The sequence below is a fragment of the Urtica dioica genome, chromosome 1 (genome assembly GCF_054948205.1).
Source record: "Urtica dioica subsp. dioica isolate 48M chromosome 1, U.dioica_male_clone48M_v1_H2, whole genome shotgun sequence".
Classification (NCBI taxonomy): Eukaryota; Viridiplantae; Streptophyta; class Magnoliopsida; order Rosales; family Urticaceae; genus Urtica; species Urtica dioica.
Window position 1 is genome coordinate 59,693,135 of NC_142756.1, and position 21,459 is coordinate 59,714,593.

Genomic DNA, 21,459 nt, shown 5'->3' on the forward strand with positions numbered 1-21,459 from the left:
ATCACGTGAAGTAACGGAGCCATTTTGATGAGATTCGAAGATTTTTCGCCAAGTTAGAGCAAAGAAGAAATACAGCGCCTTGTGAACAATTCTGAGAGTTTGAAGTAAAGATTTTGGATGATCCAATTCCATGATTGAATTAAGCAAAGCAATAGAGAATGAAAATTGAATTTCAATGTATTAAATCATATCCATATATAACCGTATCCTAAACCCGCTACGCCATAGTCCTTAATGGAATTAGTTCATGGCGTAGCAAGGAAACAGAAATAAAAAAAGAAGAAACCATAATTGAAAACTAAATTGACAATTAAAATACGGGAGTTCAAGAGTAAAAGAGAAGAAGAAAACTGTAAATGGCGCGCATTGATGAAGAACGGCTCTCCTCTTTCTCTCTATCTCTCCCAAACACTAAGAAAAACAATGAAAAAGTGCCAAAAGCCCTAAACAAGAGATTGAGAGGTATATTTATAGGCCTAGGTCAAAATCCTTGGGTTTCTCTTAATTTTCGGAGCAGATTGGGTATTTAAAAGTGATCCAACGGCTCAGATCGACTCCAAATCAGCGTTTCCTCTTTTTTTGTCTCGGCGGACCTCGCGGCGCGCAGTTCTAGGGTCACACCGCGAGGTTGACATCCCGAAAGACCTCGCGTTCTGCGCTTCATGCTCGGAGATCGATTTCGGCGATTTTCGGAACCTCGCGGTGCGACCCCCTAGGGTCGCGCCGCGCGCTTTTTCTTCCCGCGCGCACCGATTTTATAACGGCCATAACTCCTATCTCCGATGTCCGATTCTTGCAAATAAACATGCGTTGGAAAGCTAAGAGAGAGATCTATTCAATAATTTAATTGGATCATCCAAAATATTTACTTAAATCACTCAGAATTGTTCACAAGAGGACGCTGTATTTCTTCTTTGCTCTAACTTGGCGAAAAATCTTCGAATCTCATCAAAATGGCTCCGTTACTTCACGTGATGCTCTACTAACTTCCTTAATACCTCATTGGCCTCTAAAACCTACAAGTCTCTCAAAAACACACAAAAAAAACATCACAAATACTCGAGAACAAGCTCGGATTTAGTCGGGAAAAGAGGGGTTTTCCGCGTGATTAACGCACCTATCAGTCGGCCATTGGCCGGCTGAATGGTTTGGCCGGCCAATGGCCGGGTGAACTTCAGTCAGCCATTTGCCGGCTGAAAGGTTGGGCCGGCCAATGGCCGGATGAACTTGAGTCGGCCATTGGCCGGCTGAATGGTTGGGCCGGCCAATGGCCGGATGACCTTGAGTCGGCCATTGGCCGGTTGAATGGTTGGGCCGGCCAATGGCCGGGTGAACTTGAGTCGGCCATTAGCCGGCTGAATGGTTGGGCCGGCCGATGGCCGGGTGAACTTGAGTCGGCCATTGGCCAGCTGAATGGTTAGGCCGGCCAATGGTCGGGCAAACTTGAGTCGGCCATTGGCCGAGTGAAAGGTTGGGCCAGCCAATGGCCGGGTCAATCTTGGGCCGGTCATTGGCTTGGGCCGGCCAATGGCCGAGTCAATCTTGGGCCGGCCAATGGCCATCTGAAGCCTTGCGCCAATCGTGTGGGTTGAAGCGACGCTTTTATCCTCGTCGGTCCGGGACGCGCCGACAACATTAGCCCCTCGAATTTTCGGTCGAGCGTGGGTCGAGTGGAAACTCAGTACTCACGCTGACGTGCGGACATGGGATGAACGCTCTCGGGTTCGTGAGTGCACCATAAAAGGCCTTTCAATGCATCACGAGGGACGTCTTTGGCGCGTCGCGAGGGACGGCCTTTGCGCGTCGCGAGGGATGAGTTTTGTGCGTCGTGAGGGACGGCCTTTGTGCGTCGTGAGGGATGCTTTTCGTGTGTTGTGGGGGACGATTTTGGTGCGTCGCGAGGGACAACTTTTGCGCGTCGTGAGTGACGGCCTTTGTGCGTCGTGAGGGACGGCTTTCGCGCGTCGCGGGGGACGACTTTGGTGCGTCGCGAGGGATGGCTTTTGTTGTCTTTCTTTTTACGTGTCTTATGTTCTCGACATACTATCGTAGTCGATTCGCACGGTTTTATCGGTGAACGTCTCATCTTCTCGATTTGTCGACGAGGGCGTAATCGATTTGCACGGCTTGGCCATGCGCGCGGCTTATTTTCTCGACTTACCAACGAAGGCGTAATCGATTTGCACGTCTTGGGGGTGCGCGGCTTATTTTCTCGACTTAACAGTGAAGGCGTAATCGATTTGCACGTCTTGGAGGTGTGTGGCTCATTTTCTCGACTTACCAATGAAGGCGTAATCGATTTGCACGGCTTTATTGGTGGTGCGCAGCTTATTTTCTCGACTTACCAATGAAGGCGTGATTGATCTCCACGGCTTTGTTGGTAGTGCTCGGCTTATTTTCTCGACCTACCAATGAAGGCGTAATCGATTTGCACGGCTTTGTTTATTGTGCTCGGCTTATTTTCTTGACTTACCAATGAAGGCGTAATCGATTTGCACAGCATTATTGGTGGTGCGCGGCTTATTTTCTCGACTTACCAATGAAGGGGTAATCGATTTGCACGGCTTTATTGGTGGTGCGCGGCTTATTTTCTCGATTTACCAACGAAGGCGTAATCAATTTGCATGGCTTGATGGTGCGCGGCTTATTTTCTTGACTTACCGACGAAGGCGTAATCGATTTGCATGGCTTGATGGTGCGCGGCTTATTTTCTCGACTTACCGACGAAGGCGTAATCGATTTGCACGGCTTGATGGTGCGCGGCTTATTTTCTCGACTTACCGACGAAGGCGTAATCGATTTACACGGCTTGAGCCTTGAAGGGCCTCGGTGCCACATTGCGTGACCAGGTTTTCCGTGGACACTGGCTAGACCAGTTTCGTCCGGCGGGTGCAGGCCTTTGAAACCCATATGTGACACGCTGCCTATCGGCGCACGAGCTGGGCGGCAAGCGCGACCACACCACCTTATGCACGTGACACCCTTGGGTGCGCGTGTCATGTGATAGGCGGGGTTAGGTGTAGACTTTATCCCCCGGCGAGTGTGGCACCTTAGTACACTGGTCGCGTTTTTGGGTTGAGTCTTTTGGGTCGAGTCTTGTGCCTTTGTGAGCATGACGCCATCGCGCGCGTGTCACGTTTGGGGACTCTATTGGCCCATTCTTTCTCTCACGAGAGTGTCGCGGAGCGAATTTTGGTGCGTCGTTAGGGGCGACTTAAGCACGTCGTTAGGGACAATTTTTGTTGCTTGTGGGAGAGCATTTAGATTTATCATTGAGTCTTGTGAGTCTACCATTGACGGGTGACTCAGGAAGTTGTGCATTTTTTACACGAGGACTTTGAAGTCGATTCGTGGGTTTTGGGACTCAACTTGAGGAATAGACTCGACTCGAGGAGTTACACGTAAGGTCGACTCGAGGGCTAGTCATGTGCAGAGTTAGGACGAGGACTTATCAGTTGACTCGCGGACTCGGAACCCAACCCAAAGAGTGACCTCGACTCGAGGAGTCATGTGAAGAGTCGGCATGAGGACTTATCAGTTGACTCGTGGACTCGGAACTCAACTCGAGGAGTGATCTCAACTTGAGGAGTCATGTGTAGAGTCAACACGAGGAGTTATCAGTCGACTCGTTGACTCGGAACTCAACTCGCGGAGTGGCCTCAACTCAAGGAGTCGTGTGTAGAGTCAACATGAGGAGTCATCAGTCGACTCGTGGACTCGGAACTCAACTCGAGGAGTTATGTATTGAGTCGGCAAGAGGACTTATCAGTCGACTCGTGGACTTGGAACTCAACTTGAGGAATGGCCTCAACTCGAGGAGTTATGTATTGAGTCGGCACGAGGGCTTATCAGTCAACTCGTGGACTCGGAACTCAACTCGAGGAGCGACCTCAACTCGAGGAGTTATGTATTGAGTCGAAACGAGGAGTCATCAGTCGACTTGTGGACTCGGAACTCAACTCGAGGAGCGAACTCAACTCCAGGAGTTATGTGTAGATTGTTTCTCTTCAGGACCTCCGGCCTAACCATCGGCCCCTTGAGACTTTGTTATACTTTTATTTCTTTTGTTTTTGAGTTGTTTTGATTGAGTATTGCTCCCTATTAGCCCCCCGAGTTTCTTGCGTTTGTGAGACGAAAAGCAGGAAACTCTCGTGCAGGGGATATACAATAATATGTCACAACAGGTAGCGCAATTTTTTTATTGTAATAAGGAGGTTGTTACAGCTTGCCATGGCACTTGGCCTTCTTTGCAAAAAGAAAATAACGTGCTTAAAATAAAACAAAGCCGAGCAAGTTCGGGCGTGAGTTTAACGGCGAAAGCTGTGACAATCGTGGCTGCAAATGGTGGGAGCTTGTTCTTTAGTAGATGTTTCCTTCCCTTTGACGAGTCGGGCGCTCAGTCGGGATCGTCACCTTGCTAGCGGATGCGACAAATTCTTTGAGATTCCCGCCTCGAATCAGGGAATCAATTTGCTTCCTAAGCCGGTAACATTCAGTCGTCGCGTGTCCATGGTCTCGGTGATACTCGCATTCTTTGCTCCTATCCCGCGTTGCGGGGTCCCTCTTTATTGGAGGCAGGGATCCCAGCTCCTCTCTGTGTAAGCTCAAGATCTTGTCGGGTGTCGTGTTGAGAGGGACAAAGGATTGCTTCAGGGTCGGAGGAGGATGGTCATTAGGGACCTGACCATTTCTACGCCTCTTCCTTCGCGAGTCGGGACCAACGGCCGGTGCGACGAGTGTGGCAATGCGCTTCTTGTTGGATACTCGATTAACAACGTTGGGTGGTTGGTACCCCGAGGTGACTTCTCTTGCGATCTCGCGTTAGGCGTTGAGTTTTTCTCTCAAGTCGCTCCCATGAGGTTCCCTTCGGGAATTGAGGCGGTCCCTCAAGTCTCCGTTGGCCGTTCCTATCACCCTTGGCAAGGGTATGCCATTCAAGCGACGCCCTCGACGGCCGTCGCGACCATCGATGTCGTCACCTCTCCGGGGGTTTTGGACGTAAATGGTGAGCTCGGAGCATCCCTCTCAGGACCCTGAGATTGAGCATCCTAAGGTATTATTCAGCCTTTGACGCCTTGATGTGGTCTCTCGAGGGTGTCCCCTCGAGGGCGCATGTGTGCGTTCAATCAATGGTTGATGTCTTGGTGCGGTCGCCTGAGGGTGTCCCCTCAAAGGCGTGCGTGCGCGTTCACTTTCGTGAGTTCCGCGGTCGAGGTTGGTCTCGTTGGTTTTTGATATTGCCTTGTAATTGGGGTCTTTCTTATCATGGTCGACGTCGTCGACCATGTCATAGCCGAGGAGGTCGGCGATGAGTGCGCCATTCACCCCTGGCCGCTTGAGCAGTTCAGAGAGTCTCCGGGCCATGTCTTCCCGGAGAGCGTCGTTGGCGTCGCCGGTCGGTTCATGGATGGCTGGTTTGAGAGGTAGGCTCTCATTATCATGAGGCCCTTGATCCCCAGTCCAGCGCGCCAAGCTTCCCAAGGTGTATCTTGAGCTAGTCGCTCTGTCGGCCGCGGAGGTGACAGACAATTGACTCATCTATCGAGAGTTTTGTCGTCGAAGGTAGAAGAAGAGTAGTAGAGGGAATGCGTCGCCAAGGTCGGGAGATCCCCCTCCTTCTAGCTCCAAAATGTTGTCGCTCATTTTTTAACAACGATTTAGGAACCGAAAGCGGTCAGACCAAAGGCCGGACCAAGCGATCTCGCTTTGGTTCGAGCGTGTCGGACTTTGTATCCCAAGTCTTCCCTTGGCTGTTGATGATGCCTATCTCGTCCAAACACCTGAAAAGTAGGAAAAAGAGTGTGAACTACAAAGGGGAAACAGATGGGGTGCCTCTGTTTACCTCTCCGACGCTCAACATTAGTAGGATTGAGGTGGAATATAGAAGGTTTAGGTGTTTAGAGGCCAAAGTTGAGCAAAACGAGTGAGGTATAAGTTCGGCAGCGTTTCGGGACTCAAAATTGGATTACCTTTGGGAGAGGGCGGACCTCTGTATTTATAGGCGACCAAGGGGTGTTTTGGGCAACCCCTTGGCCGAGCATGATGTTGAGTCGGCCATTGGCCGGCTGAATGGTTGGGCCGGCCAATGGCCGGGTGAACTTGAGACGACCATTGGCCGGCTGAAAGGTTGGGCCGGCCAATGGCCGGATGAACTTGAGTAGGCCATTGGCCGGCTGAATGGTTGGGCCGGCCGATGGGTGGGTGAACTTGAGTCGGCCATTGGCCGGCTGAATGGTTGGGCCGGCCAATGGCCCGGCAAACTTGAGTCGGCCATTGGCCGGCTGAAAGGTTGGGCCGGCCAATGGCCGGGTCAATTTTGGGCCGGTCATTGGATTGGGCCGGCCAATGGCCGAGTCAATCTTGGGCCGGCCATTGGTTTGGGCCGGCCAATGGCCGAGTCAATCTTGGGCCGGCCATTGGCTTGGGCCTGCCATTGGTTTGGGCCAGCCAATGGCCGAGTCAATCTTGGGCCGACCATTGGCCATCTGAAGCCTTGCGTCGGTCGCGTGGGTTGAAGCGACGCTTTTATCCTCGTCGGTCTGGGACGGGCCGACAACACATCCTATCTTGAATAGTCATAAAAAACTATAGTCCAGAAAACCTCAGATTATTTGTGACACAACTCTTATGTTCAAAAATAAATCCAAAAATGAAAGTAATAAAACTAGCGGGAAATTTTAGATCTTGAGCTCGAACATGAGCTTCTCAATAATTCGGTCTTGAATCCGACATTGCACAGCAAGCTCACCAATACCATCGTGTTCCTCTAGATCTATTCTGCAACAAGAATAGAAGTATGCTCATGAATAATTATCCTCAAAAACAATTTTAGGATACCATGAATTTTTCGGTACATTACCAGCATTCTTCTTCTTCTTTTCAAGCTCGGCTATGTACAAAGGACAGTTCCTCTTCCAATGGCCTTCAGTGTTACAGTGGTGGCATTTGCCCACCGTTTCACACTTCTTCTCTTTTCCTTTTCCAATTCTCTTGAAGTTTCTCCTTTCCTTGTTAGTGGGAGCTTTCCCCTTCGAAGTACTAGGATATGCCTTTGATGACCCAGCTCTAGAAGACCTGTTCTTCTTGGATTTCGGCAAAGAACTTTTGTCAGCATACAGAGCCGATCCTTTGTTCTTTCCTTGACGAGTGATAGACTCGAAAGTCTGTAACTCATTCAATAGCTGAGGCAGTCCATACGTAAACTTATTCATGATATAGTTCGACGTTAACTGTATGAAATCACTCGAAAGGGAATTCACGATAATTCCCACCTGAATGACCTCATCCATCAAAGCCCCATGGAGTTCAGCTTCTGTGAAGTAATTAGTCATTTTCATGACATGATCCCTCATAGGAGTTCCCGCAATCATCCTAGTGCTAGTGCACTTACGGGTGAGTTCTATACGGGCTTGCTCGCTCTGCATCTCAAACATTTCCAGCAGCGAGTCAAAGATCTCCACAGTAGTCTCCTTACCTTCCAACTTTGTTCGTAACACATCAGATATGCTTGCGAGCATGTAGGCTATGACTTTGTTGTTAGCCACAGTCCACCTGTCAAAATCATCATTCTGTGAGCGGGATAAATTTGATGTCGGGAAATGAGGTCTCTCTTCAATGAGGATAAAGCGAATGCTTTCACTCACTAGCACAATATTCAGGTTAGACTTCCATTTCGAGAAGTTCTGACCAGTTAGGACGTCTTTCGACAACAGGGCTATAATAGGGTTCGACATGATTACTAAAATATAAAAGCACGTATATATTAGCAATATGAAAAGAAACAAGCTATCAATAAGATTTAGGAAAATAAAAACATAATGCAACCAAGCACAGAATAAAATACTAAAGAAAAGGACCCAGTTTTTATATTCCATGGTAATCCACCAATAGGCATAGTCCGTCTCACTATGGTGGCGTAACGGAGTGCACCTAGTGAAAATCGAGAACTATCTCAGATTAGTGAACAGTCGTGATTCATGATACATCAAAACTATGTTCACTAACTACCAATTAATTAGGAATCGTTGGTCACAAGAAACAACCACCGGTCATTTCAAGCATGAGTCGACCCAACGTTTCGGCAGAAGAGAGCTTAGCTCGCTTGTGCTAGCGTAACTAGTCAGAAACAAGATTTACCCCTTCCCCTATCGTCAGAGACATAACCTTGGTATTGGAATCAGAAAAGACCCTCCGAATGGAATCGGTCAGACATGACGTTCGAAAGAAGACCCGCTGGCACTGAGGCGATCAGTCATCCTCACGGTGTTATGTCAATGTTGGAGACCATTGCAAGACTCATAATACTTTCAGTATTATTATTTTTTATCTCCTAGCATTAACTTTAATCTAGGTGATCCACTCGAATTATCTAATCATATTAAAAACTCGAGTGTTTCTAAGATACCCTTAAAAACAATTAAGTTTTGATATAACTTAGTGATTAGGAGCATCATGACATCTAGTCTTGATTATCGTAATAGCATTCCTTCACAAAAAAGCTTCCAGGGAGGACGGAAGGCATGGATTGTTATTAACCCTCAAGCTTAGCCTCTTATCGGCTTGGTGACAAAGCTTCTCCGATCCGTTCAACTCATTTATTAAAAACTATCATAATCATATTAGATAAGTTACATATAATAAATAAAAGCCAATGATAACCCACAAAACAATTTCTTCAGATATATCATACATGGCAAAGCAATTAATTAAACAAGCACGACAAAGCATATATGGTTTTGATTCGGATTGATCATATCCTAATTGATTCTTATAAATCTAACTTGATGAACTCAATCACATTAGTTCATGGATTCTTGTTGAGCACTTTCTATGTCTCAAGTGAAAAAGAAATAAATGTCAAAGATTATTTATTTTTCCATAGTTGTCAAAAAAATAATAATTTAATGATTAAGGCTCAATACAATTGGCCTTTGAAAAATAAATCGATGTCCTTGATCATTTATTTTTCATGTTTTAAATAAAATTTATTAGACCCCAGTCCATATAATTAATTTAAATAAAACATCAAAAAAATAATTTTTTTATTTATAAAAAACGGTTTGGGCCTCTTAGGCCCAACCGGGCTAACGGGCTTTGACCCGATCGAATCCTTGAGCCCACTTGCCAAGGTAGGGCTCAACAACTTAGCTCGGATCAAGAGCCAAGGGGGCAAAAAATCCGAGACTCCTATCTAAGGGGTAGGCGGAATTTTGTGACAAGGATGTCACAAAATTCGTCTTCTTCGTCAACGGTAGATCTCTGGAACTCGGATGGGGCTGTGCTTTGGACCGTTATCTCATCTCACAGTGGATAGTCAGCCCTCCAAATTTCACGACGATTGGATTACAAAAAGTATTTTAAATAAAATTACAAAACTCATGTACCCTTTGAATTTCAGATTTAACAACAATTCAAGAAAAAGCGAGAATAAAAAATCTACGATCAACCACGAATCACAATTCACATATCATATCATACTAAATTGAATGAATAACATATCATAATACCAATTCATAAAAACCATATTAAAATTAATTACTAGAACGAATCGATTAACTAAGTAATCAACTAGCTCTGATACCACTTGTTGGTGATTAATGCACCTTAAACAACCAATTAAATGCGGAAATGAATAATTACGCTAACAAGAGCTAATTAAACATGGTTATTAACAAGATCTAGATTACTTAATTAATTAAACATAAGAAACTTCATCAAACAATCATATCAGATAAAAGACGAGTTTAAGAAAACATACACTTTTTGGCTCACGAACCAAAAGCTTTCACAATCCGTCTTCGTCTTGAACATACAAGCCTCCACACGATCAGATCTGGAACTCCTCTTTCAAGGACTCGATGTGATGACACCAAAGTCTTACGAAACGTAATCTTCGAGGAAGATAAGACAAAAAAGTGGGCTTCGTTATATCTCACTAGATCTGGAAACGGGGTGTTTCCGATCTTTTTCTCTTATTTCTAAGAATGGAATTGAAACAATTCCGAGGGGAGGAAGAAGCAACAAGCTCACGACCACAAGGAGAGTGTGTGGGCGTTTTTAGGTTGTTTTGGTAGTTCAGTTTTGCTTCACATCAGCCCTCTATTTATAGGAGTTTAAAAGGTATCTTTATAGAATATTCTAAAAGATATAATTTCCTTTTATTGTGTTCACACTAGTGGATTAAATCTCAGTCCTTGGATCTCAACAAGTGAATCATATTTTTCCTCCCATCCATCGGATCAATATCTAGGATTTTATTTTATACAACAGTATAAAATATTTTCTGTTGAGAAAATCTAGAAAATTATATTCTCCTAGATATTCTCCTAAATATCCTCCTAATATTTAGCCTAAATATTATGAGAGAATATAGGAAAATATATCTCCTATTTATTCTCCAATATTTTAGGACCAGAAAAACAAAATAAAATAAAATAAAATACTGGCTACCACACCATTGCAAAAAACGTCCAACATCGTAGAGGGTAGGCGATTTTTTTTGCGTTTTCAAGGCCCAATAGATTTAAGCCCATTAAACACTTCTTTACTTGTCCAACAATAAATAATAAGTTTATTTACTTGATCTAACAATAAATAAACAGCTTTACTATAAATATTTATTTAATTCCCAAAATAGCCTTTTTGGAATTTAATGATGTCAATCACTATTACAGTAAGTGAGATTATAATAATAATACATACTATTATATTAACATTCTTATCCACCTTTATCGAAGCCGAATCGGGGACGATGGACCTAGTAGTAGAAGCTTAACAAATTCAATTAAAAAAAGACGAAATAGTCATTTCTCTTTTTCGATCGATTTGTCTAATCTTAGTCAATACTCCACCGTATAAGCTAAGACTGCACTCTCCTTTAATACTAGAATTATAGTTACTCATCGTGACGAGTGTTCATTGATATAGTCAGTACGTGATCATGACCCTCCAGGTTCTGCCCGTATCGATATAGGTCAATTTGTTTCGTTATACCTTTCTCGTTACATATAAGCCCTAAGCATCGTTGGTTCCCCAGCGAAATATTCAACCGAACGTAAGCCAAGTTCAGAAGTGTGCACAGTTAATCGGTTCTGGAATTAACCCTTAGGTGAGGGAACATTAACCTTCTTTCAGGAAGGCTGGATTCCGTATCTATAAAACACTTCCCTTCTACGATCATGTCTCGAGATCCCAAATCATCCATTTATTCAACCTTTATTGGCCTTTAACGTGATTAATCAAAAAATCCGGTAACATGATCAAGAAGTCCATGATTACTTTAGGATATTAGATCAAGCGTCACTGTGACCATCATAAGCGGCATCGGCTACTGCATCGTAACGGTCCTTAAACGACGCATCTATCCAAACCAAAGCATGTCCAGATCATACACCTTCTGCAAGTGTATAATGCTCACACTAAGTGATCAACCCTCACTCATGTTCCACATATATGACTTTAGATAAGGCTTTCCAGGCGCATATCAGTCATCGACCAAGTTTTAGTTCACCGCCCGATCTCGGATGCCCAGCATGCGATTCAGTTTGATACAGAGACTATGGATGATAGTTGTTATTGATTCTGAATGTTATCAGACCTCAACCCACTAATCATATTGTGTTAATAAAGTAACTTTTTATCTTATTTAGCAATCATCATCTTCTAGTGGGCAATATTCCTAACAAAGATTCCCTGGACTCCTCAGATTCAAGTGCCCGAATCTGTTGTGCCAGAGATCAGTGTTATTTGTTTTGCTGGCAAAGCACGTAGAATGAGGAGTTGAGGGAGCAGTCCACAAGTAGCAGTTGTCAGCGGATCTCACTCCCTTCATGTATATTGAGTTATCCTTGCGAGTGATAGAGCAGTCGTTTTTTGTGAATGTGACCGTTAATTCTTGATCGCACAACTGACTAATACTGATCAGATAAGCTTTGAGGCCGTCAACAAGAAGGATATTGTCAAGGACTGGAAGACCAGAGATATTCAGTTTTCCTTTTCCAACCATAGTACATTTAGAACCGCCACCATAGGTAACATATCCCTTAGAGCAGCTCGTTATGTTGTCGAGGAACGAGCCATCTCCTGTCATGTGTCTTGAACATCTAGTGTCAAAATACCAGTCCTCTCTGGTAGTGGTCTTGAGAGAGGTGTAAGCAACAAGAGCTCCATGATCTTGCTTCATCCTCCACACTTGATGAGCTGAAGGTTGAAAGAGCTGTTTCTCAGATCGTTCCCTCGAGTCTACCTTCAACTTGGGAAATCTGCTCTGGGCAAAGAGGACATTCTGACCAGTGTTTTTCCGTTCTAGGAATCTGCCATACAGTGAATAGCAGAACGGGCGAATATGACCCCATTTTCCACACAAAAAAATGACATCTCCAGTCAGGTTTAGGAACTGACTTTGGTAGCCCATGACTTGAAGTCTTTAGCTTTCGCACATTGACAACAGATATTTGGGAATGGGGTACAAAAACTGTTTTCTGAGTGGGGGATGAACCAGAGTGATACCCCAAACCTCTATGACTAGTAGAGGGCTAGCCAATCTTCAGAATTTCATTCAAGTTAGAGGTTCCTGAGTTTAACATCTAAACAGACTTGGTCATATTTACCAGGTCAGCATTTGGCTTTGAGATTTGCTTTTTCAAACTCCCAATGACCTCAAGCATATGAGATTTCTCAACCAGAAGCGATTTAATTCTGCTCTTCAGCATCTCAGGAGAGTCTTTCTTCAGTTCTTCAATCTCCTCAAGCAAGCTGGCACGCTGATATTCCAATTCTTATATCTTCAATTTCTGCTTGAGAAAAGCGTTGGATTCATCTGCCCATTTTACAAATAGAGCCTTGTAAGCCTCCAGTAAGACCTCATCACTTAGTTCTTCCTCCACTCCTCCAAACCATGACTTGACACTTTCCGGTGATCCTGTCTAAGACATGATGACTTCATAGGCATGCAGAAGAAATTCGTCACTGAGTTCCCCACTTCCAGCTGACTGAAAATCATTTGAGCACTTAGAAGGAGCCAGGGCAACTTTCCCTTTATTCACCTCTGATGGATCCTCCTCCTGTACAGAACTTCCTGCAGTGAAGGCGAGAAAGTTATTGCATCCATCTTCTCCAGCATCACTGCCAGATTCGATTTCTTAATCACTAAGCGTGGAATAGTAGTTCTTCTGCTGTCGTCTTAGATAGTTTGGGCACACAACTTGGATGTGACCAAAGCCTTCACACTCTCTGTTTTGTATGCATTTTCCTTTAAACACATTAGGGCTTCCCCGATCTTCTTTTCCCTTTCTGTTGGAAGTTCCAGGTTTATACCCCTAGGGGGTCTTCTCTCGGTTGAAGGGTGCAGTTGATTGCCCTGGGAAATTAGAGGATCTTTTCTCGAACTTTTTCATAAGCTTCCCATAATTCTTGATCAGCAAGGCCAAAGATTCCTCGTAAGATTCTGAAGATGTCTCAACTTGAGGAGACGATGATTCGGGGGCAGAGGATTTAAGAGCAAGGGCCCTTGATTTCTTCTTTGAGGACCCTGAGAACGACATCTTGTAGGTGAGTTGGGACTCAATGAGTTCATCCACTTTCATTGCAGATGTGTCATGCACTTCATCAATCGTGGTCACCTTGATCTTGAATCTCTCAGGAAGAGATCTCAAGATTTTCTTGACAAGCTTGACATCTGATCCCCGAGAGAGTTAGACTCATTAGAAAGATCTCTAACTCTCACATAGAACTCACTGCTGGTTTCATCCTAATGCATTCTCATGTTCTCAAACTTGGTGGTAACAAGCTGTAATCGAGAATGTTTTACTTTATCAGTCCCCTCAAAGGCTATCTCAAGAATATCCCAAGCCTCCTTGGCACTCTCACAAGTATTAATCAATCTGAACACATTTCTATCAACATCATTATAGATAGCATTGAGAGCTTTGGAGTTTGAGAGAGCAGCTTCATCTTCTGTGGAACTCCACTTAATCTCTGCTTTCTTTACAAAGGTAACACCATCTTCCAGAGCCTTCCTGGGGGCTTCCCACCCGGTGATTATGGACTTCCAGGTCTTGTGATCAATGGACCTTATAAAAGCTCCCATCTTGGCCTTCCAATACGCGTAGTTTTGGCCATCGAGCAGTGGAGCTCGAGAAATCGAGCCGCCTTCCCTGAACGTGTCCATATGTGGAGAGAAAACAGTAGGATCAAGAGACCGTTACCCAGTAGCTTAGGGTGCCCGCTCTGATGCCAAATGAAAGTCCAGATCCACTGTTTAACTTGTCTAGTTAGATGTTGTTAGGAACAACTAAAAGAACAACAGATCACAAATAATAAAAGCACGTGAGAACACCAAGAGTGGTAACCCAGTTCGGCCTCAACTGCCTACTCTGGGGGGATTTGAATCCCAGTGAAAAGAGTACTTCCACTAGATAATAGAATGAGTACACACGGGAATACAATGGATGATCACCTTCGACTATTCCTAACTCCAACCTATTTCTATGAAGATACTAACCTAGCCTCCCCCTAGATTTGAGCTCCCCTCACTTTTCACACTTACACTCTCCCAGTGTTTCAATTCATTACACTAACACCAACTACAACAACAACAATAAATGGCAAGATTTGTCTTTGCCGATAACAAACAAAGCACACATGAAAACCCACACTATTTTTCTTGAAAGGATGATTTCGGCGTGTAAAGTGTGTAACCCTACCTAGGGTAAAACATTCTCCTTTTATAAGAGACAACAAAGGAGAATGTCCTGAAACCGGACACCAGGACAGATGGCACACATCATGACACGGACAGGCAAAAAGCTCTCAGAAAGGTCAACTCGAGTCCTGGCAAAGAGTGACGAAGGATGTTCTGTGCAATAATGTCAAAGACAACCCTTGAAACAAAAGAATTGCCTGAACCAAAACGCCAATTTCAATGTAACAACAATGGCTAATTTGTTAATTTTTTTTTTTTAAGGAAAATGGGTCTCTTTAAAACCTCTCCAAATCAATCATGGACGGAAGTCTTTTAGAGGAAAGGGCCTCTCTCTCGCTGTGAATGAAATATAGTGCGAATTTATTCATATGAAAGGAAGAAAAAAATCAGTCTTGGTAATACGAATATCCATACTTTGGTACAATATAAATATATAATTTTTTGCTCGGTTGTTAATCCCATTGTGAGATTTTGATAGCTTCTGGGCCATTTCGCTCTTTTGGGCATGTGCCTCGTATGATGAATTGAAAGACCAAGACAACAAAATATCCAATCTAAAGACGAGGACCATCATCTCCAAATTATAGTATTCGGGCATGTGCCGCTACTCGTTGACATGTTCAAAATAAACGTAAGTTATTGACTAAAGAGGATATGACTTGCAAATAGCTCGGGCTAATGTAAGCCGACTCAATCCCAAAGGAAGTACAATGGTACAAAAGGAAAGGGAGAAGACCTCAAGTCAGGAAATGACCTCGTTCAAGTCATGACCTTCGATTCAGCGGGTTTAAACCACCTGTAAAAGCATTGAATAATTGAAAGTCTACAAAAAATTAGTTCTCTTCTTTGGAGAGTGAGAGAGAAATTCCGTCGTATGCATTAATTTTGGCATCTTGATTACTGTTTAATTCTTAAGAGTTCAAGTTATCTTTTTATATTTAAGTGTGCTATTTCTCTAAATAATCTCAGTTCTTATGTTGGAATATCTCCTCCACTTTGAATTATCTATTCATTTTCTTATCAATACCATCAATAATACAAATTTTTGTTTTGAAAATATATAAGTATGGCGTTATTTTCATTCTACGCAAAATGAATACACATAAATTATTCCAAGCTAAAAAACGAATTGCTGCAGTGAGTAAATCATTGATAAAAAAACGTAATTATTTCAAGACCAACGATGTGGCTATATATTAAAAAAAACTACAGAACATAGATTTACTAGCAAAGAAGAAGATCTTAAATAACCAGAATCAAGAACTTAGACTGATTCAATTTTACGAGACCGATAATCATCATAACAACGCAAAGAGAAAAGATGTCTCGATTTTTAATTTGAATCCTTTGACAGCGACTCCTCTGATGTAATGAACACGCGACACCTCTCGTTTCCTTGAAGACTTCCTCATCGACTCCAAAAGTCTTGTTAAACACTTCGTTCGGGATCGGCGGCTTCGAAGCAAAGAGGGTCGCGGGATGAAGATCGCCACATTCATCAAGATCCCGGCTGTAGGCACAAGAAGGAAAACACTTTCATTCGTGGGGTCAATGGTTATGTCCATTTTGGGGAAAGATTGAATACGGTTTTAACTTAATTTGTTTTATCATAATTAAATGTTAAACTTATTAATTAATTATTTACCCTCTCAATTTTAATTTTACGAATTTGTGGACGGTCGGTCTTAACCGTTAAAATTTGACGGAAGAGATGTAGATGATACACTTACAAAAGTAATGGACTTATTTGAAAGCTTTGAATTTACAAACAGTTTTTATATGAAGTATTCAAATTTGAATAAAAGTTACAAAAAGTTGAATTTTTTTATAATGAGCTAAATAGTTAAACCACCAAACATTCAAGACCAACGAGTCGTTATAAGAAGAATGAAATTTCTACATTACTAACACATTCAACAAATATATTATTAATACTAATAATAAGAGATATAAACAAAACAAGATAACTTTAATGACACACCCACAACACGCAGACACATACACACATATCGTAGTAACGCAGCGCACGTACGTACCAAACAAAGAAAACAAACAATGCGATTAAGAAATTATCTTAATTAGTTTATATAAGATTGTTGTAACGAAATGAGCACACAGTTTATTTCTTCTTTAGATTTCTGCAATATTTGCCTTTAACTCGCCTTTGTTTTTTTCAGTTGAGTTCGGGGTCACAATCGGCATGTCCATTCCCTTCCGTTTGGGCAATAGTGTACCTGGTTTGGTTTCATCCGCCAGGACTCAGCTGACGTGGAGGTCCTCAGTGAGCATCTCCAGCTCCATCTCCACCGCCGCCATACGTCACGTTTCCACCGGCGCCCAGAATCTGGGCCGGCCCTAAGGGGTGTGATGTAGTTAGTACTAGTGAGTTTATTTTGGACTAACGAAGGTAAATATAATTCACGTTTCCATCCCCATTTTAACCCGAGCTATAACTCATTATTAAGACCAACCGAATCGATGAACTAACGAAGTCTCGCCCCTTGCTTTTATAATTGTTTCTTAAATCAATTTTAATTGTTTAATTTGCTCTTGTTTTTAAATTAGTTTTACTCTCAAAAATATCACAAAACCTCCCATCTTTACTTTTTTACAACTTTAAAAAAAAATATCTCTTGAATTCATATCGAAAATTGTCCAAAATCTTTATGATGTCCGTGCTCTTTGCACTCTATTACTTGACGATACGTACGCCTGCCTCGTGTTAATTTTTCTATTTAAGGAAAATCTCTATCAATTAAAAAAAACACGAAACTAAACAAATCAAAACAAAAAAAAAAACTTTTGCTCTAAATGCAGCCACAAACACCCACAAAACGGCAGACATACACACATATAGCATTAACGCAGCACACGGCAGTACAACGTACGTACGTAAGTACCACCAAACAAAAGTAAACAAAATTATCTTAATTAGTTTATATAAAATAGTAGTAACGAAGCGAGCACGCATTATCTTATTTAGCTGGATTATATCTGTCATACGAGCCTCTAGGTCCACCATCGTTAATTCCGTTGGCGTTGGGGCCACAACAGTATTGTTGACTGCCATTGCAATGAGGGCAAGCCGGTCTCTTCTTGCCAGTGCCCCCGGTGGCCGTACCTTGTTCGGTTTCATCGGCCAGGACTCGGCTGACGTGGACGCTGAAGTAGAGGTCCTCAATGAGCATCTCCAGCTCCATCTCCTCAGTCATAACGAACCCACCTCCGCCGCCGCCATATGTCACGTTTCCACCGCCACCCAGAACCACCGCCGCCGCGCAGGAGCTAGAGTTGGCGAGGAGGAGCATCGCCGATGTGGCAACCATTGCTATCGCTGCCATGCTGGCCGTCGGATGAGGCTCAGTTCTTCTCCACATAATGTATCTCTCTCTGATCTCTGTTCTCTGTTTTTGTTACAGTAGTGCTCTTTTGTGAGAGGAAGCCTACGTGGCTCACTGGCTCGCTCTCCTTAGAATTTATATCAAGAGAAAGTGAAAAGTACGTTTTGGTCACTACTTTTGTTCGTCTGTCTGCTTGATTAATCTATGCTTAGATATTGCAAGAATAAATATTTCTAGACAATTATTGAAACTGATACCTTTCCCTTTCTCATGTTGGATTTTTGTCACTCTTATTATATTAGACTTCACACCTTCTAACAAGAAGTGGTATGAAATTACCACTAAATCAAGTTAGTTACCTATACGAAGATTAATACAAATTCACAATGAATCCACTCATCACAATTAAGTTGATTCTTGAGTAGAAAATAAATTCATTTGAACCGAGCGATTCTCAATTCAACTCTTTAGTGGAGTCAGTTGACATTAAGCTAAACTTGGAAAAGGTTTGTGAACTTTCGAGTCCAAGTATGTTATCTCAAGCTTTGTTCATTTGGATCCATGATGTCACTGTCACAAGTCATTTCGAGTAGGATTAGTTAAACTAGAAGCTAAGTCAAAACAAGAACTAGACAAGTTTTACGAAAATTGTCTAAAGGGTAATTTTCTCTTTTTGGACATGTGATGAAATGAATGTCAATAAATAAGTTTTTTTTTTTACATTGTCATATGGTGACAAATGACTTAGACCACTCGGCCATGTTATGAATATTGGGCCTTGAGGATTAATTTCATTTCATGGAATTTTACTTGAAAATTCTTAATGGGTTTTTCTTATGTTGTCATGAACAAATGAAGAAACATCTAGAAGCTCTTTCTAGAAGCCTTTCATTCGTTTGAATAAGAGGGAAAAATAGATTATTTTGTGCATTGAGGTATGAAGATACTTGCCAAAAGAAAAAGAGGAAACAAATTTCCTCTACAAGGAAGTCAAGGGGCGGCAAGGAGAAAGCAAAACAAAAGAGGAAACAAATCCAAGGCTTTCTAGAAGGCATCATGGACGTGTGGAATAAGGAAGGAAGAGCAAATATTTGCTCATGAATATGTGATATTCTATAGAGAAGAGGAAACTACCTTTTGAAGGTAATCCTTCTCCTATAAATAGAGCTCTCATTCTCATTGTTTCTCATCCCACAATTTTATAGATTGAGAGCTTCTCTCTCTCTCTCTATCTCTCTTCCCTTTTTCGTTTTTGTTTTGGCACCTAGGTCCACATTTGACCTAGCGTTTGTTTTAGCTCTTCGACTCTAAGACTTGTTCTTGAGTCGTTGTGTTTAAAAGTGCCCAGACACTAATTCCTTCTTACCTCCAGTGATTTATGTGATAGAAACTTTCGTGGTTACTCGAATTCCCGAAGAACGAAGAAAGGCGAGCTGTGTGAGGAGATGAGCGATTTAACCTCCACAAGCTTCTCAACGATCAAGCTTCTCAACGATCAAGCTTCATAGAGGTTAGTAAATGTGTAATTGCTCTTAGATAGTTTTAATTTAAAAATAACATGTGCTTGCTCTTTTTCTAGGTTAGTAAAAATCGTTTTTACTTGTTTTAAAGAAATTTTTAAATTCTGCCGCTTGAAGAAGCGTTAAACTTTTCTTAATCCGAGATCTATTCCAACAGTATCCTCAAAAGGTACTGAATTGACTAGTGCACTTCTAGAGACAGAATAAGAACAAACCATTTAACCTCTTATGTCTCGAAGTCACTACATATGAATTGCATCGTTCTTACCTCAATCTTGAAATGAGACATGTCATTTCATATCTTATGTATTCTCATTTGAGAAAATCAGAGTTCTAGATTCACTATGTGATATAGACAAGACCTATTAGTGAAGTACTAAGTTATGAAGATGTCATGAGTAACTTTGTGAAGATCTCATAGATATGAAATTCATGAAAAAGATTGCTGAAATGCAATGTATATCACCGCATGCTTTATTGCTTGGAATGTGAATAAATGAACTGGCCAGTGTCCAAATTGAGTCATGACTCTTTTGGATGAATCAATGTGACTTCTTAGCTCCTCATCAATACATTTTTTCTAACTTATTCACAAGCGATAAAGGAGTTGAGGAAATAACAGCTAGAAGGGTAAAATGGTAATTTTGTAAATCTCATCTAGCTGATGATATTCATGAAGGGTAAACATAGATAATATTCAGTGGATCCACTCATAACAATTAAGTTGAATTCTTGAGTAGAAATTAAATTCATTTGAACCGAGAGATTCTCAGTGTCAACTTTTAGTGCAGTCACTTGACATTAAGTTAAATTTAGAAAATGTTTGTGAAATTTTGAGTCCAAGTATGTTAGCTCAAGCTTTGTTCATTTGGATCCATGAGGTCACTATCACAAGTCATTTTGAGTATGATTAGTTAAACTAGAAGCTAAGTCAAAACAAGAACAAGACAAGTTTTACGAAAATTGTCTAAAGGGTAATTTTGTCTTTTTGGACATGTGATGAAATGAATGTCAATAAATAAGTTTTTTGACATTGTCATATGATGACGAATGACTTAGACCACTCGGCCACGTTATGAATATTGGGCTTTGAGGATTAATTTCATTTCATGGAATTTTACTTGAAAATTCTTAATGGGCTTTTCTTATGTTGTCATGAACAAATGAAGAAACATCTAGAAGCTCAAAACCGTCCATACCAAGAGGGAAATAGAGTTTATTTTGTGTATTGATGTATGAAGATACTTGTCAAAAGAAAAAGACGAAACAAATTTCCTCTAGAAGGAAATGACATGGGCAGCCAAGGAAGGAGCAAACAAAAGAGGAAACAAATCCAAGTCCTTCTACAAGGAAGCTTGGACGTGTGACATGAGGAAAGGGGAAGCCAATATTTTCTCATGAATATGTGATATTCTATATAAAAGAGGAAAATACATTTTAAAGGTAATCCTCCTCCTATAAATACCCCACCTCATTTAGAACTCACAACACACAATTTTAGATATTGAGAGCTTCTCTCTCTAGAATTTGGCCGCCCCTCTCTCTCTCTAAGCCTTCTTGTTCTTTTGTTTTGGCACCTAGGTCCTCATCAGACATAGCATTTGTTTTAGCTCTTTGGCTCCAAGACTTGTTCTTGAGTCATCGTGTTTAAAAGTGTCCACACACTAAATCCTAACCACACTCAAAGACTTTAGTGGTAGAAACTTTTATGGTTGCTCAACAGGTTTAAGAAGACTAGTGGGAGAGGCGTGCTGCGTGGGGAGACGAACGCTTCAACCTTCCTAGGGCTTCACAACATTCAAGCTCCATTCAAGGTTGGTACTGAGTAAAAATTAAATGTAGTTTTAAAATTTTAAATTATATGTTCATGCGCTTTGTCTAGGTTGTAAAAACGTTT

At 42.1% G+C, this 21,459-nt stretch overlaps 1 protein-coding gene across 1 annotated transcript; it reads right to left on the reverse strand.

Moving 5' to 3' along the window:
• Positions 1–13,747: 13,747 nt before the first annotated feature.
• LOC149408301 (uncharacterized) lies at positions 13,748–14,167 on the reverse strand. The gene has a single exon (XM_089624946.1). It carries the CDS (start codon positions 14,165–14,167, stop codon positions 13,748–13,750), a length of 420 nt encoding a protein of 139 aa, XP_089481072.1.
• Between the last annotated feature and the right edge of the window lie 7,292 nt (positions 14,168–21,459).

Bases quoted from the DNA above. Each gene is read 5' to 3' on its own strand.
- LOC149408301 (XM_089624946.1), bottom strand. From the start codon at position 14,167: ATGGACACGTTCAGGGAAGGCGGCTCGATTTCTCGAGCTCCACTGCTC.